Genomic DNA, 19,202 nt, shown 5'->3' with positions numbered 1-19,202 from the left:
TGTCATAGTCATCACCGGAATTAGACTATATAATAGCCTTGTTCTAAAAAAATAAGGAATATAATTTTTCATTATTCTGAGGACAGCTACTACGTATTGTAACTCCTTTAAGGCGAGAATATGCTCGGGTGATTTTCACCCCCCACCCCCGCCCCCATGATACCTTTTTTTTTCGTTTTATGAGACGTTGTATATGGGGAAATAAAATGAAACTACCTAAATTTGCCATGTATTGTTGTACTTTAATATATTTTGATGAGAAGTATTTTTTATTGGCTATATTAAATCTGGTGAAAAACAGCCGACGTTAGCGATGGTGTTACAATATTTAGCGTTAGAGCTCTAAGGTTAAGACACTGCAGGTGAATAGGGTAAAATATCATCATGAAAATTTGACAGTTGATTACTGACATTAAAACGATTTTTTTTTGTACTAAAATTTTTCCGAAATGTTTAAATAAATATGCAAATGTGTCAATATCTAATACATTTTGTGTAAATGTGCCTCTCATTAAAAAATTTAACAACACATGAACTTAATAACCTTCAGAAAACTGCTTACAATGGTTATGGAAGGTTTAGTTGATGTACAGTAAGTGCTTTAGAAGTTGAGATTTTTGGTGCAGAGTATTGAATAAAAACAAATGTTGAGATAAAGACGCAAACAGACAAGGTCAAATAATAAAGGGAAAGGTTAGTAGTAAGTTGTCAGTCAGTTAATGTACAGTATTATCTATAGAGTGTCAGTTCATAAATGCTCAGCTTCTCAAGACCGAGAAAAGTCTTGTCTATGTGTGTCCATCTGCTGGAGAAGTGAAAGGGGGTTAGCGCTTGGATTGCTAACATCTCCACTGTGTTTCAGACAAGTGTTACAGTGTGTAGGCTGAGCAGGAAGGGAACAGTAATGTTAAGTTTTTGGCTGCTATGAAAGCAACCTGTTTCATCATTTAACAATAAGCCTGTGCAGACCCTTAACTGATTTCTTCCACCTCTCCCTACTCATTCAGACTACACACAGATCAAGACACTTGAGACTTTCTCACATTAATTCAACTTTAACATCTTATGGGAGAAGCAGCTTCTCACTCGCGATCATATAAATGTGTCAAAGCAGACACACACGCACATACACACATACACACATACACACGCACGCACATAAACACACACACATACACACACACACACATATTTACTCATTCATACTTTCAGCTAAAAAGACCCTTTGATCCATTCCCCTTTTTCAAACTCTTCATACTCCTTCAACACAGCAATCCAGTTTAGTGTCAGCTTTTCAACATCCAGCATTCATACTTTGATTTATTCAGAAATTGTCTCCTCTAGTTTGACTTATATTAGGATTTATAATAGTGACAAAATGAGAATCAACCTGTTCCATGATGTCTTTGACTTTGTCTTGTTCACAGTCCAGGATGATGCGTCTTTCCTTACGGATCTCCAGGTCCTAGAAAATACAACATTCAGATTTAGCCGTATTCAACACCAAACGCAGGTCATGTGAACATACACACATCAGAGTGTATAATACACAAAGTACTAACCATTACAATAATAAATTCAGTTTGATCTCGTACATGTCCCTTAAAAAATGCTTGAGAAATTTATTTTGTGTTATGCTTAAATGAAAGTTACCAAGTTACCAATACTGGAGCATATGTGTAAGATATAAAAAACTATTTTCCCCTTTTTTTATTTGTATTGTCCAGTTCAGAATTTGTGTATTGTGTTAATACACAGCCTAGGCTTTGTAAACTGGTATGTAAACAAACAGAATGTAAACAAAGGGGGCCCACTGTAGCATCTAAACATTCCCGTTCACATCATTGTGTGAGTAGTAACAGTGTGCTGTATTATGGTGTGAGTACTAACAGTGTGTATAGACACATTACCTGGAACAGGGAGCGGTACGCCTCGTCCTTCCTCTCATCTTTGAGGTTTCCAACATTTATTGCCGTGACGACCCATTTCTTCTCTGCTGCAGTGTCCAGTATGACCTGGAGAGTAGACAGACCTACACACACAAGACATGAGGAGTTGGTGTTTGGTGTTTTGTGCCCCCAAGAGAGCCTTCAAGGCAGCGCTGGTTAAGGTTAGGGTCAGGGTTATTATAGGTAAGGATAGGGCCTTCCAGGCAGCGCTGCCCTGAAGGCTCCGTTGGTGGCACAAAACACCATCAAGCTGAGGAGTTCAATTAGAAGCAAGAACAAATGTGAAACTATACAGTATATACACAATACAGATGGATAAACAGACAATGGAAATAATATATAAGAGCTGACTGAGACCTCTATACATAGAGGACTATATACTTAAACCCAAACTATATTTGGAAACCAAAATAAATGTTCTTGGTCTGTATTTTATTTTGGTGACTGAGTAAAGAATAAATGTTAAAAAAATCTCTCAGCATCACATACTGTATGTCGAAGACACTCGGCAAACTTCATGTTACTGGTGACTCCTAACTGTTCAGGTAGAAGAAGCATTGCAACAACATTTCTAAATGTAAATCTTGGAAGGCAGGGTGAGTGAGACCAAACTGTCTTCATAGTTTTCACACACAGACTAAGAATGGGCAAGAATGAGGGATGTGAAGGGCTCCATGCCTGGGTTTGCCATAGGCCCCAAAATAACTAAATCCGGTTAACTGCAGTTGTGTTAGAAGTCGAGCAGCAGCAACACTAAACCCACATGCTCTATGTAATCAACAATGAGACTGTCATTACCTCGATCACTGTCGTACAGATAGGCAAACCTCTCCCATCTGTAGTACTCCACTAGTGAGACCAGCGGGCCTTTGATGTCCGGTCTCATCTGCAGCACAAACTGATTCATCCCCTCTGCCGGGAAGGATGGAGTGATGAAGGAGACGTGGAGAGTCTCACAGAAAGAGGTGATGGTGTTCACTGACTTCTTGTCGTAGAAACCAAAGATGGCGTAGACGCCTCGAGAGAACTGGGAACAAACTAGAAGAGAGACAAATACAAACATTTATACGCGTAAATTTTGAAGGACTCGCAAGGTGGTTTTGGTGGGTTTTAGGGATAAGACTATCATTCACACACACTTTGGGAGCACTCGCACTAGGCCATCTGTATTCTGTACCATGCCCAAGTACGTTTGCCCACTAGAGTCTAGTACGTTTGACCAGTGTGAGTGCTCTGTTCTGTGCTCGAGCACGGTACACTTCCCCGGCCCTTGCAGAGTTGAGAGGAGTGTGCTTGGGCACGGTGCAGATGCTAATGAGCCTTCAGGTCAGCACATCTTCAGCAGTTTCGTCTAAGGTTTTATAGTTGATAGGATCAAATTGTGTGATGTTAACTGAACTGTTTTGAAATGGACTCAAGCACAATACAGTGACGCCAGGTTTTAACTTGCTGCCTGATTTCAACTTTTTTACAGCCCACATTTTTTTTTTACAGAAGCCAGCCTTAATCTCACCAAAATCTGATGTTAGAAAACAGGGCTAGCTGCTTCTTCTGCTACTTTAAAATGTATCATATAGATATGTGATGTATGCAAAGGGAGCTAACGTTGCTGCAATGCTAAGAGGTGTTCTTTTTTACCCATAGGATTGAAACAGAGCAGTCCATTGTGTCTGTGTGTCTACAGCTAAATTTAGTTGTCCTATTTTAGTGACCTTCTTCATTACTCTAGATATAAAAAGTCATCTTTTATCTCTGGGTTTAATATGGTATTCCTTTGCATTATATGCAATTACTTATCTTGTCTGCTCAGAAAATAAAGTCATGCTTTGAGCTCATATCCTGCTATAAGACCATGAACAAAACATTCTTTATACGGATTAAGGATGTACAGTAGCTGCACAGATTATCTTCAAATACAAAGTGAATATAAATGTGCAGTTAAAAAATATCATTCAGTTGCATTCGGCAGATTCTTGTGTTCGATTAGTCCTCAGGTCCAATGTCCAGTGTCATTCGATTTTTGACATTTCATCTAAAATGGCAATAGAAATAAATAGGACTTGAACCGCTTTCTTGTCTATTGATCCATGCTGATATTGTACGTGCTTTATTTCTGTGACAGACTTTAAAGGTCATTATGGGGTGGTCCAAACAGGAATTAGTTTTCTGTGTATTAGTGTGCGGTTTTACTCTGCATTACAAGAATTCTCACAAAAAGCATCTGCAGGTGAATACCACTGTGGTACCATAAGTGAACTTTGAATGTAAAATGCAGTTTAGCATCTATCACATGTCTCAAAAAGGCAAAGGTTACAATAACAGCCCCTGTATGACTGATCAAACTATATTCAGAATAATGAGAATCAAAATGTTAAACCGATACTTACAGCAGTTGGTGACGGCAAAGCTGTTGGCCACCTCAAGGTTATCGATGTGTGGAGTCAGTCTGAAATCTGCCATTCCAAACTGAACCATGCCCACTCTGAATGCACTGTACTCCTGGTCTGCACCTCTGGGGAATAAGCCACCTGAGACACAGAGAGAGAGAGAGAGAGAGAGAGAGAGAGAGAGAGAGAGAGAGAGAGAGAGAGAGAGAGAGAGAGAGAGAGAGAGAGTGGACCGACACAAAAAAGAATTGTATCAAGATTCAACATTCAAGAGGTTTTTTGTCATATGCGCAACAATTACATTGGAAAAACGAAATTCTTAAATCCCAGGCTCCTCTCAACAATGTTATTCAAGAAAATATATTTATAAGAAACAAGATGACACCAATTTTATTAAACTTGTCTTTCCATTACGTGAACTGTCATCACTGTACTGTAAACCTTCAATCAAGAAAGCCCAAGTTCCGTATTAGTTTGCCTCTCCGTCCCCGAATCAGTAATAGCACCATTTCACTATAATAGGGGAGTGTGAGCAGGGTGGGGTCAATTTAAAAACAGTGACATCATATAAACCAGCAGGCATTAAAAGGGTTAGAATCCTTCAAATAAAGATGAATATTAGTTTGTATGACCAAAACTGAAGTTGAAAAAGAAAATTATAATAAAAAAATACATTTCAGGTCATCCGCCACGGCTTTCTGTTTCCTTCCTGGCTGATCTTCACACACAGAGTTGTCACTAAAATATTCGACTTTTCACAGAAGGCATCCAGCTACATCAGCACGCACATCCAAACCACTGCAGCCGGAGCTACGGCTTAATAGACTGGACTGAATAGCGCCTCTTTTACGTTATTATGGATAAAAACACAGATAAGGTATAAGACCGCATACTGTTATGTGTTTCTGTTTTACATTCTGAGTTGGACCCCATTTTTTCAGGTATCTGCAATTAAGGAACTATGTCAGAGGTAACATTTAAAATTTTGCAATTTATAATCCCCATGTTGAACATCGGTCCTTACTGATAACTAAACCTGATACCAAAAAAACTAGTGTCTAAGTTTGTAAATGTGTTTGCAGATCACACTGTCCCGTCCACACAGCATCTGAGGGAGTCCTGGGAGAGCGAAATAGGAGTAGAAATTTCAGAGGATGCTTGGGCTAAGTGTCTTCGCAGCATACACTCTTGCTCGATCAACTCAAGTCACCAATTAATTCAATATAAGGTTGTACAACGGCTCCACTATTCACGTGTCAAATTACATCTATCTCCTCGTCACCCCTTTTCATTATATGTTTTGGTTCTGTTCCAGACTCCACAATTCATGGTCAAGGGTGTATTGTTGTTATCCAGATGTCTACGGCCACATCCTCCATCACAACCCAGAAACGGTCATTCTAGGCTTGTCACAACAACTAGAGACTTTAAGTCATACGAAAGCTTTGTTGATCCAATATGGGATGGTGATCGCAAAAAAAAAAGATTCTTAAGGTTTGGAATAAATGACACCTTGTTGACTTTTTATTTTCTGCTTAACATTTGCCTATAGTTTAAACAATGTCCTTAGAAACCTGTAAAGAAGAGTACGCCATGTTAGTTTTTATTTTTTTTTGTCTTTTGTTTTTGTGTTCACTTTTTCAGTTGTGAAAAAAGTATTAGTATAAAATAAAGTATTTAAAAAAACCTTTCATATTACTCTTATAATCATATCAATCCTAAGGGACAAAGTATGGTAGAATGAGGCTATTAAGGAGCACTGTGGGTTAAAATTATTTGCAGTTGAAAGTTGAATTCTAATAACCAAGGAGTTGTGTGTTCCAAGAGAACATAGAGGGATTGGCTGATATTTGCATTAACAAGCAGTTGAAAAGGTGTAGCTAAGAAACTGGCCAAAGAGTAATTATCTGTACCTTTGAGCAGAGGCCTCCAGTGTTCACTCTGCACTAGCACTGCCTGCATCCACAGTCCCACTGTGTCCACGCAGCAGACTCAGCCTCTCAAGACTGTGTGGAGCTGCATCAATGTTACACAGATCAGTCACCCATAGTAGGTCAGCCACTGATCAACACTATTGGATAGATCTTTATTTATTTTGCCCTATCAACTTTCAATCATTATCTTTATCTTAATCTAGGAATCACAAACATTGCGTTATTTCTTGTGAATATTCTCAGATTCTGCTCAGAGACAGCATACAAGCACATGTGTTTTTTTCAATCCTGATCACATGTGCCTCGCAGAGGAAGAAAATTCTACCTCAACTCAGCTGCACCACTTGTGGTGGAGCTGGCAGAATGAGGTCACACACACACACACACTTTGGCCCTGGGCAGAGAGGCTGAGGCCATATATACGACCAGAATGGCTGCTTTTAGTGAAGCAGGATTATTAGCTTCTCGGACTGACGAGGCCTAACATGCTCACTGAGCTTCTGTCATCAAAAACAAGGCCACTCTTAATAATCAGCCATTAAAAAAAGTGAGGACATCACATGGACTCCTACTCATTTCATGGCTCACTGCGAAGGTATTTATAGATTTTGTGACTTTAGAAACAATATTGGGGCAAGTGGAGTTTTTTGCACCCCCAGTGGACTATGAGAAACATTCCTTTCCCAAATATCTAAAACAAATAACATTAATTTAATTGGTAAGACTCAGGATCATGTTGGAACAAGTATTTGGTTCAGTTAGTGTTGACAGATAAATGTTTGGAGTGTTGGCGCTGCGATGGTGGCTGCATGTCTCAGTGGCTCCCATATTTGAGTGATTTTATTTATGTTATATTATTGATAATTTTTGCATAACGTGGGATAAATGTTCAGCTCTGATTGCACTACTGGCACTTTATGTGGAGGTTGGCTGGTATTCCTGATTATCCTTTTTGGGGCTTGTTATCCTAGTTAACTATAATTCGATTAGATTAGACAATTTAATTGATCCCAAGAAGGGCAATTAATTTGCAATTCATCACAACCACAATCACCCCAACAACTTCCAAACTGTTACATGTCAAAAACACAATCAATAGGCAAACAGTGGTCGGTGAAGGACAGCAATAAAGATATTAAGCTAAAATAAATAGCGATAAAATAGATAATAAATGGTAACTATGGTAATGGGTATAAAAGTCACTCTCCACATCTCGACTACTGCCCGGAAGAAGACCCAAAAACACAGAGGATTTAAAAAGAAGATGCAGAGCTGCTTCCAAACGGAGAGGAAGGGGGAGGAAATATAAACCGTTTCTCCCCTCGATCTTCATGGGACAAGTCAAGTCCCTTGGGAACAAGATGGATGAGCTTGGAGGGCTGAGCAGGACCCAGGGGGAGGTTTTTTGGGAATGCAGTTTAACGCGGTGTTTCACAGATACAGTACATGGCCGCAGGAGCATATTCCTGACTACGCATTAATACTGTGTAGGCGAACAGAGACTGCAGGCAGAGTGCCAAGAATGAATGAGGGCGGAATAGCAGTGCTTGTCAATCGACGATGGTGAAACCATGGACACATAACTATGAAGGAGAGATCCTGGAATCCTAACAAGGACAGTGTCACTGTTGGCAGTGAGCGTTCATCTGTATCATTTGCCCCGAAGGAGTTCACATGGAAGTTCATTACTCCAGACATGGCGTTGGACATCATCAGCTCAGTCACCCTCAGATTTCAAACACAACACACAAATGCTCCCATAGCAATTCTCTCCTGCCTCACTGCCAACTTTTCAACAATTCGTTAATTGCATCATCAGAGAAAAAATAAAGTATGACTTACTGTATGGGAATGTGAGGTATGCAAACAACTCCACTGCCCTCCACCCGTCTTGGAAGACCAGATGACAATCTGATACTTCTCACCCCCACCCACACACCCATTGTTCAGCAGCACAGTCCTTGTTGTCACAGGGAGCAGGGGAAGATCTCCAGGGCTGCAGAGAGCCCCGTGGAGATGACATCAACTCCATGACTCATGACTGAACATCCATGGACTCACACTGTGCCTCCCTTCACCCAACAGGCCCCCACAATGCTGTCAAAGTGAAGAGGCAAGTGGAGAGACTGCACCAGAACAAGGCCGCCTGTCTGGATAGTATCAGAAAGTATCCCAGAGGAAATAAAAAGGCAGAGGGGGACAAAGGGGAAAACACTAACTGGGCTGCATGCAGCCAGCAGAGAACGGAGGCTACCAATATGCAGGAAGAGGAAGCGAGGGAGACGGGGTGGAATCAGGAGACTTCTGCAACGGAAACTCGACCAGCTTTACCTGCTATAATCCTGGCCAATCTGTGCTCCATCAACAACAGCATCATGGACTAGATAAACTTTACACCAGGTACCCGCTTTAATTCCCTGAGGCCGCTCTGTTATGCTTCACTTAAACGTGGCTACACATCGCTGCTCCGGACTCACATTTTGACATCAGTGGCTTTCAGGTAAAAGCAGAAGGGGCGGGGTTTGTGTGTATATCAATGAGCGCTGATGTCGCCAATACACAATCAAACAAATAATGTGCTAGACTGAATTGCATATTCACCTACAATCGCCATTTCCTGAGGCTCCTGCCATCATCCTGGGAGATTTACATAAAGGCAATCTGGAGAAAACGTTGCCAGGTTTTCAGCAGATTGTAAAATGTAAAACAAGGAAAGAGAACACTCTGGACAAATGTTATATAAATATCACTGGTTCATATCAATCTAGGAACAAACAACCAATATCTAACTCTGACCATAATGTAGTGCACCTCGTTCCAACCTCTAAAACTAAGTTGAAAAGCAGCAAACCTGTGGACAAGGTATTCCGACATTGGACAGCAAAGAACAACTTGTAGGAGACACTTTGGATGCAACATGTACGGTGACTACAGACTACATCAACGTATGCGTGCAATCTAGCATACCCACAAAAACAGTCAAAGTGTATCCCAATAACAAAAGACATTAAACAAACAATGAATCTAAGGAAAAAGGCTTTTGAATACAAAACAACGGCACAAATGAGCTGCAACTATGAAACTAGGGGCAAACTCAGTAAGGCAAACAAATGTACACAAAGAGCACCTTGAGGAGGAATTTAAGGCCTTGTAACCCCAGGAAAACACACTGTATATATATACTGTATACTGTACTTTGTTTAATCAGGAAAATCACATTGAGATCAAGATATAGACAATATTATAGCAATATGAAAATTCAAACAAATTTATAAATGTACAACAAAATACAGCCATGTGAAACAGTCCCAATTCAAAGAAATTAGGTCTCTAACCAGATTTTTTAAATGACCCATTTGTATTAGTGTATCCGGTTTGAGACGTCTCTGTATATTATTCCAGGTAAATGGTGAGAAATATCTATATGCTGTCTTTACAAGATTACTTTTAACTGCAGGGACAGAACAGTTATGAATGGGTGTTTTGATTAAGGTGTCTTTGGCTCAGGAGTGTATAGATACATGCATGTTTTTATTTATAAAGCCCTGACCGGGAAGCTCCCCCATTATTTGCCTACCATGATGCAAATTTCAGATGGGCCTCATCAGACCCGCTCCACTGACTTGCTCATGTTATATGTTCCTTACGCCAGGTGTGAGCTTGGTAAAACAGCTTTTAGCTTTACTGCCCCTGACTCCTGGAACAATTTACAACTTAAAATTAAAATAAATACATTCATATCTTTTAACAAGTTTAGACATATTATTTTCAATCTGCCCCACATAAACTGTAACTGTTTTGGTTAAGCAATGTTCTTCTTCTCCAATTTTGGAATGTTTTAAATTGGTTTTTTTCTCTCCTTGTAAACGGTTGTGTATTTGTGTTGTATATTGTATATTTGTAATACTCAACGTCATTGTAAAAGAGGGTCACCCCTCAATTGATCTTTCGGGGTTAAATAAAGGAAAATGAGGAATGAGTTTTCAATGAAAAACAATTCTTCCTCAGTGTAGTGGGGTTGTGAAGCAGAGCATGAAGACATGTTTGTTTGGTCTATCGTGTTCTTCTGTTAACACCTGACTCCTTACTTCTAACACAAGGTTTCGTTTGAGCACCCTGTGGCGTTTCAGAGAATACAACAAACGGATTAAACGTACAGCATACAGGCCCTTGTGTACACTCGGAGCTCACACACACAATCTGCAGGGGCCTGCACCACGCTGTGTTGCCACCAGCAAAGCAACAGCTTCAGTCTCTTCACATCAGCAGCAGAGAAAGGAGGCCAGACGAGAGGATGCATGATGGCACAGGCCTGTTAACTGTTAACGGCGTGCACTCTTCTAAACAGTGGAGTCAAGGGTAAGTGCAGGTAACTTTCAATAAGCCCAACTGTCTATTACAGGGGTCGGCAACTTGCCATAATGGTCCACCAGAAGAAACATCTGGCATGCCAGATCATTCTTTACCAATATCGAACAGTCACAAAGTATAAATAATCTACCCCCTGAAGATATAGCATAGGCTACTTTTAGTCACGGTGAGAGTGAACGAAAGACAAACAGTATGTCATCCCAGGGTGCAAATTAGATTAGGCAATGTAGCAATCATTCAAAACTGGTTTGTTCATCGGGACCTACGGTATGTGCCGTAGCGTAGTGACTGTCACACCGGCTCGCACATCCAATAACTTCCTGTGATTCCTGACATCATCTGGACTACATCATCTATTCCCATCTGATTTTAAACCACTTGTATCTCTTCTCTCTTCATCTCTGCTAACCGCCATTCTCACACACTAAAACTCTTCTCAACCGCAGTGCCACAGGAGCCTGCTCTGACCTCTGATTAGCTTATTAACCCAGCAAATAGAGTAAACACGTTTATTAAGCGCCTGCAGCTGAGACACATGTTCGGCCAGCTGAGCTTGCAAGAAACAGAAGCAACTAAGCAAGTTAGCGCCAGGCTGCTAACTCTTCAAAGAGAACCGACTACAGAAACAGACACTGCACGGCGGAACCACTTTGAGGCAACGTAGTCAGAACTCTTTCAGCAAGGCTCATTAACAGGATGCAGCTCATCAAAGGAGGCTATCACTGGTACCATCACAACTGGGCAATTAGCTTAGCATAGTGTCAGCAAATGGATAAGCTTGAGACAAGGTTTCCTGTAAATGTAACAAGTATTGATTTATTAATTTGATTAATAATCAGATTCCCAAATTTATAGTTGTTGTATTGTATGAGAATCAATTAGAATATGAGCTATCAATTGTCCCTGTTTACAGGGATGGTGCCCAATTATTTCCTGATAGCGTTGAATAACACTAGCTACATTTATAGTAACCATAAAAACTTGGCTTAGCTGCATGAAATCACAATCACTTGTCCAGTGTGAAGTGTGTGTTTTATGTTTTTTATGTTTTTTATATGTTTTTATGTTTTTAATTTATGATTTTAATTTATTTTTGTTATGATGGTAAGACCTGTGTCTGCATGGGCAATTCGACTTTGTTATGTTGGTCTTCCTTTTTCCTTGATTCTTGCACTTTGCACTTTCGTGCCCAGGCCTAAGCATAGGTTGTGATGTTTGTATTCGTCACTGTTTGTACTGTCTTGTGTTTTCGCCTCTTCTGCTGTGAACAAATTTGCCCTTTTGGGACACTAAATAAAAATCTTGAATCTTGAATCTTGAATCTTGAAGAACGTCAGGTAGGCCTACAAGTTGAAACTAAACTGGTGCCCAACTTTCATAACTCAGCAGCTGTAAATAAATGCCACAACAGTCATTTTCTGTTGTGGCATTTTGATTTTTGAGATACATGTCAAAAGCTTTAAACTAACGCAGACATCAACAATACTAACTATAATGGTACTAAGGTAATTTTAGGCTTTTTTCTGTCGCAACAGCAAAATAAAGAAACACAAGCAACCTTTTTCATCCTTAAAACCAGGCACACCTGTGAATACTACAGGCAAACTGGGCCAAAATTTGTGCAAATGGGACAAGCGTTAGCAGCGGAGCTCGACCCAGAACTTCTCAGGAGTCACACCAGGCATGGTTCACTGCTGCTTCACCTTATAACAAGAGTAGTTAGAGATGGAGATGTATGATGTATGTGCACTGCCCTTCCAAAAAAAAGTCACACACTCAAATATCTTGTTGGACCATCTTTAGCTTTGATTACGACACATACTCGCTGTGACACAATTTGATAAGCTTTATTTGGCACATTAGGTTGCTTAGAAACTAGACCTGACCAACTGAAGCAACCCCAGATAATACTGTACACTGTCACACAGGCTTGTACAATAGGCACTAGGCATGATGGGAGCCTCACTTCATCCACCTCTCTTCTTACCCTGATGCACCCATCACTCTGGAACAGGGTCAATCTGGTCTCATCAGACCACACAACCTTTTTCCATTGCTCCAGAGTCCAATCTGTATGCTCCCTGGCAAATTAAACATTTTACCCTGATAAGCCCCACTGATAAGTGGTTTTCTTAAGGCTACACATCTGCACAGTCCATATCCCTTATGTTCTCTTTGCATTGTGTGTATGGAAATGCTTACTTTCACTATTAAACATAGCCGGGAGTTCTACTGTCTATGTTTTCAATTTTGATGCACTGGTCTAAAACTAGAGACTAATAGCAACACTTTTAACAGAGAACTTAAACAACGGCTCAAATCAAATCAACAGTGCTCACACAAATAATTTACAACTGGTTTATTGTTTGATCATGCTGCCTTTGTTTTACTCTACGTAGCCTATATATATTTGACTCATTATATTGCTGCTCTGTACTCTATTGTATTCTGCATTTTTACTCTTTTAATTATCAGTTTATCAGTATTTGATCTTGTTTCTGTTTTGTTTTGTTTATTTTGTTGTTTTTAAAAAGCCTCCTGTGGACAGGTGTTGTAAACTAGCATTTATGCTAACACACTGTAAACAATGCATCTGGTTCGTACAATGACATTGTCATGTCCATGTCCAAATAAAATCTACTATACTATACTATGCGACCAAATCATTTAATTCATTTTAAGTGATCTCCCATAAAGATCCTTCAAGACTTTTTTCCGACCACATTTCTTCCTTAGAAGATGGCGGTTCACCACTATCTATCCAGGTTTTAATAATGCGTTGGACAGTTCTTAACATGATTTTACTAGTTTCATCTTCTCCTGATGAGTTTTCTTTGTGTTATGCTGGCCAATAGTTTCACCCCTCTGAAACAGAGTTACAGCTTTTCCAAAACCACAGCGTATGTCTTCTGACATGGTTGTTTAAGAAATGAGAAGCTATCCACTGCATCAGTTAGGGTGATATAACTTGTTGCCAACTGAAACATATTATTCACTGCAGTCTTTGACCGATGGAGTGCTCCTAGTAAAATCCAGGTGGTGACTTTTTTTAGGCCGGGCAGTGTACATATGCAGACCTAATTCTGAACAAGAATTATTTCTACAAATTATGAGTTTTCTATGAGGATTTACATAGGATCAGCACTTCCTCTTTTGACACTAAATACATTCAATTTGTTCTTGTTCACTTGAGGATCTCACCCAGTCTTTTGCCAGTAAAATGGCACCAATGAGTGTTAAGGCACATGCAATATGTTTGTTAAGGGGATCCATTTTAGGAGGTGCTAAATTTGAAGTAACCACTGAACCAGCTGACTAAGCTGTAGCAGAAGAAAATGTTATGAACATGTTTGGGTAAAGCTGTTGTATTTTCTCTCTCTCTCCCTCTCTCTCCCTCTGTATCATTATCAGTACAGAGAGAGAGAGAGAGAGAAAGAGCGAGACGGATGGAGTTGCCATAGAAACAGGCAGATATTCTGTATGAATACATAACTGCCAACAGTGTGGAGGAAATTAGACACAGCTGAACTTTCACACAGTGCTCAAAATTTGAATCAGTCTGGGAAGATTTCTTCCCCAAGTTCACTAATAAAAATTGTTATTTGGATAACAGCTCAACAGAGCTGTATTCTTTCAGGGAAATCTGCCACATCAGGATATTTCGTTATCATAATTATTACATTTTATATTTTCTTTTGTTTATGTAAAAATATATATATTAATTTTCCTTGTGTCGTATCATGGCGAAAAAACATATGTATTGGTCCTTTCATTATTATTTGTACTATTGTCTTTATTGGTAACTAACTCACACACACTAATGTATCTTTTTCTTTCTTTTTTTGCACAAGCATTCTTCATGTAAATTAATGTCAGTAGTCATACAGTGTTTAAGATACAGTACCTTTTCTAATTATGAGCCGAAAATTAATAGACAGACAAATTTCACATGAACTCCTATTTTATTTTTTGTCTGGAAATGTTAAACAACTCCTTGATCCTGCTCACTTAGATTGTGGAATATTCTAAGCCTGCATTAATATTGCAAGCATTAGTGCTCAATGTGTAGGCTATTTATTATTCATTATTGATCAGATGTGTTTTGTTGCTGCTGTGGTTGTTGTTTGGCTGTTCACACTTTTTTTTTAATGTAACTAAAATCAGACTTTAAACTGCTCCCTGTCCTGAACTGACCTACATGCGCCAAACAACACTAACAAAGTCGTCACTGTCACAAGCATCACGCTGTGGTACAGATGTAAAACATTGAAACCACTGAAGTCAGCGTCTACATTTTATAAGTTGAGGTGCGGTTGAAGCTGATGAATTAGTGAGTAGGTGATAACTAGGACAAGGAAGAGGAGAAATAGAACTACATTTTTTATGATGGCTTATTGTGGAGAAATGGTTGCTAGGTCTGTACGGAGGAGTGTGTGGATGCTTCACAGTAACAGATTTCAGGATGTCAAGAGCAACATTTTAACTACACCTGTCTAACCCCCCAGACCATTTTACCTACACCTGTGTGTGACTGTGAATGTCGCCCTAGAGCAGTGGTTCCCAAATGCTGCTGTGCCATGAGACAAATCCAGGTGTAGCCTTGGGATGTGAAACAATTAGGCGGCCTATTGCATTAAACTGTACACAATGTTGTGAATTATTTTGAATACATGTGTGCCTTGAGATTGTGGCTCTGTGGTGTGCCCTGGCCACATAGAAATTGAAAAGCACTGCTCCACAGTGACTTGAAATAATCTAATGGATTGTGACATTACTGTTAAGAATAAGGTCCCATTGCAAGAAATCGGTCCTGCATTTGATTTAGGACCATTTATGACAATCAGTCAGAATTGAAAAGATCAGATTCCAATAATGGCCTTTATTAAGCCCACACATGATAGCCTTATAAAATTGGGCTGTGAAGTCAGTCTCATTCACATCAATCACATTCCAGCAAGTGGAAAAATATAGCATGATGAAAAGGTGTCATGTTGTTTACCCTATACTCATTCTGAACACTTCTTTTACCTTTTCACTGCTGTTAAAATACAAAAAAAGACAGCGTGTCTTCTTCTGACTGTCACTCTAAACACAGTACATGTAGTTGCAGGTGATTGGGCGTGGAGGAAGAGAAGGGCTGGGGTCATCACATCAAAACTGAGTGAGCCAGATACAGGCACACTGAACTGGGTAAGAATTCATTATCATAATCGATGATTATATCAATCTTGCTTTGATGTGCTTTTTTTTTGTTACATACATAAATATAACCATATAAAATGAAGCATGATCAAATAACCACCTTTGGTCCCGGGCCGGGGACTCATTAAAATATATCAACATCCCTGACAGACCGTATCAGATGTGGGCTCATTAAAAACCTGGTTTCAGTGCACTTTACAAAGGCAAGACACAACCGCTTCATGAGGAACATTGGCACAGAGACAGCTGGCAAAGGCTGTACAAGGAAGCCTCTCCAAAGGGAGATATATTAAATATTGATCTGAAATACTGTTGATTTGATATTGGACTTTTCTGTAATTCTGACTAACCTGTCTTTGCAGAGCTATTATGATATACGACTATTGTCTGGTGCGTACTCATGTGTAATTGAACTCCAATGACTGAAGCGATATTTATATTGTCAACAAAATGAGGATAACAGCAAGGATCAAATCCTAATACGGATTTCCACAAATTCAATTTTAAAACATTCAACTTCCATAACTTCTGATGGATACAATGTTTTCTGTTTTAGCTGCTGTATCTTCTGTAGACAAGAATCTCACGGTCTGATTTAATCTTCAGACAGCCAAAACAAATCAGATTCTCAACAGAATATTCACATACATGTGTGTATCCTAAACACCAAGACCAGAGGCCTATTGCATGAAAGTGGAATTCAGATATCCAGGATGATTGATAAAGCCAGCCTTGACCTAGTCTAGTCTGAGCAGTTCGGATTAGTCAGTTGCACAAACACCAATCCAGGATGAAAAGGGGCAGCTTTGTCAAGCCTGGTGTATGTTATTCTGTTAAAGGAGCTGTAAGCGGAATGGTTCTTTTAGCTAACTTCCTGTCAGTTACTGCAGTTAGCAGTCCCCTCGCTCGTCCCTACGTCACCACATTAATGCACTGCGGTCTTCGAGCAGCAAGTTATTTAGCATCATCTCAGATCCATAATTAATTATAATTAATTTAATTATCAATGGTTCAGGTTGAATAAAAAAAGTAGGACTATTTACCTAAATTACTACATCCTTTATGTGGAAGCCTACTAAAAACCAAAATTAAGCAATACACTGACCATGGAATAACCTAGATTTCCAATGGGAGTGACAGTTGACTGAACCAATAAGGCAACAGGATAAATCGCCATGGTAACTTATGTCCCTCTGCTTTTGTGCAACTGAATCATGGTTCAAGTAGTACAGGATAACTGACATATCCCGGCTTAATCCCTTATCTTGGTTTTGTGCAATAGGCCCCAGCTGTCCTTCATGAAGACCCTTATATCAGCCCACCTCAGTTAGCAGCAGTTAGTTCTTTACTGTGCAGACCGAGTGTTCCGCCCCCTCTTTAAATCAAACCTTACATAACCTAATCTTCTCTGAGCTCTGGTTTATTCTACATGTCCACCTTCCACTGTTCCTTATTGAGTTTAAGTATAGCTTTTGTTTGACTTACAGTACACTGCAAACTAATTAAATACAGTTTAAAGCAGAAATAATCAAACTGAAACTACATTTTTTACTCAAATAAATGCAATAATTTTGCTATTAAATGTCTCCTCGTATCCGTTTATTAAGGAACAACTCAACAACACATCACATATTTTTTCGTTTTCTGATGTTTGCCAATGTGGCTAATTTTTTGTGGCTTTGCTAGATTAAGAACTGGAATTGGAAAGGAATCCAGCTAGCTAAGAAGGTAAAGGAGTGTATGATCAGATGAGTTGTTGATGCCCTCACATACAGAGTTAAGAACAAGTCCTTCACTGCCCTCTGCTTCCATTGCCCCTCTCTGCCCTGTTGGGGCATTCAGGCCTATGTCCAGCAGGTCATGAGCTGGCCACTGTAGTTATTAAAAAGTGTTCCTCAAACAGGATAGTGCATTTGTTTGGGACTAGTTTCACTGGTGAATTAATACACATTTGATGCTATATTATGCCTGACACATTGTGTCATCAAGTGCAATGGTGTGACTCATCCAGGCCATACACACACACCAGATTTGCCGCTGTCCGTTTTATATAGTTTGATCAGTGGTGTCTGTAAAGGCCAATCAGCCAATCAGATCAGTCGACACAGAACACATGAGAGAGACAATCCCTGCGTTCAAAATCTGTACTTTTTCTTTTTTCTATACATACTACATCTGACCATAAAAAGAATCTAGTTAGCATGCAGTAGGCATTCATTTGGGACATTCTTCTATATATTAATCATCATAACATGCCACCTTGATCTTGCCTCCTGTTTATATATCCGTCGCACCCCTGGTTGTTTTCATACAGAAGCTCTGTCGATGTGATGTCACTTCCGGTGCACACTTGATCGCGGGTCAGAATTTGCTTACTACAAATAGCATGCTGATTTATACACTAAAAATCTCATACCTGGATGTAGAAGACATCCAGGTATTTTTAAGCATACTAAATCGGAAATACTTTATTGATCCCGGGGGAAATTCACTTTGTCTCAGTTGCTCCAATTTAGAATAGAAACACCAAAGAGAGAAACAAGTGTAAAAAAGATGTGCTTAAGGCCACACTGTTAAACCAACAATCTGACCAAAAGAATCGGGACATCCTAAATCTTTTTTGGCTTCATCAGTCTGGAAAGTATACAAGTTGTCTGAAAAGAGCACTGTGCTGTCCTATATGCTCTCTGTGCTAGTGGGGTTGTGAAAATGACCAAGGGGCCATGCTTGCACAGCCATGCTCATAGTAAAGCAGATGAAAATGTTCAAAGCTTTATGTTAAAACACAAAAGGAAATGCAATCAGGTACATTTTTGCTATGAGTAAATAACAGTGAAGTAGAATTGATACTTGCTGTGCATTTATGTGCGTGTCTGTGTGTGTGACTTTGTGGCTGGCTTTGGTGAGAGTGAAATACATCCAATTATTAGGTTTTACAAACAGCAGCATGACACAGGGTTTATAACCTGCAGCTCTGTAAAGATAACATCGCTTTTGTCTGAATATGATCTAAATACTCTCTATCAACGTTTACTTACTGGACAAGAAATGCTAAACGGAAAGCATTTAGACTATTGATGTCATTCACATTGTTTGTTTGACTATTTTCCGACATTTAGCTGCAGTTTAGATTGCAGAGTAAAGGCTCACTTTATCACAATGGACTGGACTCAGAGCCAAAGCTCGGTTTTATATATATTTCCTTTTTATATTTTATATTTTATACAATTTCCTATGTATGTTAACGTTAACATTCGCTTATCCTCAGCTTATCCTGAGATATTCTATTCAATAAATATTGTGTGTTTGTTCCTCATTCTGTTCTGTAAATGACTTGTTTTTTATTTACCAGTGGAGCA

At 39.4% G+C, this 19,202-nt stretch overlaps 1 protein-coding gene across 3 annotated transcripts in view; it reads right to left on the bottom strand.

Moving 5' to 3' along the window:
• LOC307251559 (glutamate receptor 2-like) overlaps positions 1-19,202 on the bottom strand; it is a gene marked incomplete at both ends in the record, with an annotated part of 61,709 nt that overhangs the window by 41,069 nt on the left and 1,438 nt on the right. For all 3 annotated transcript variants that reach the window (XM_080028928.1, XM_080028927.1, XM_080028929.1), the window contains 4 exons: positions 1,391-1,465; positions 1,911-2,032; positions 2,748-2,987; positions 4,337-4,477. In XM_080028928.1, coding sequence (XP_079885054.1) covers positions 1,391-1,465; positions 1,911-2,032; positions 2,748-2,987; positions 4,337-4,477 — 578 coding nt within the window. The remainder of the gene's footprint in view (positions 1-1,390; positions 1,466-1,910; positions 2,033-2,747; positions 2,988-4,336; positions 4,478-19,202) is intronic.

The sequence above is a fragment of the Ammodytes marinus genome (assembly GCF_949987685.1).
Source record: "Ammodytes marinus genome assembly, chromosome: 6".
Classification (NCBI taxonomy): domain Eukaryota; kingdom Metazoa; phylum Chordata; class Actinopteri; order Uranoscopiformes; family Ammodytidae; genus Ammodytes; species Ammodytes marinus.
This window is presented reverse-complemented; position numbering and strand designations above follow the sequence as displayed.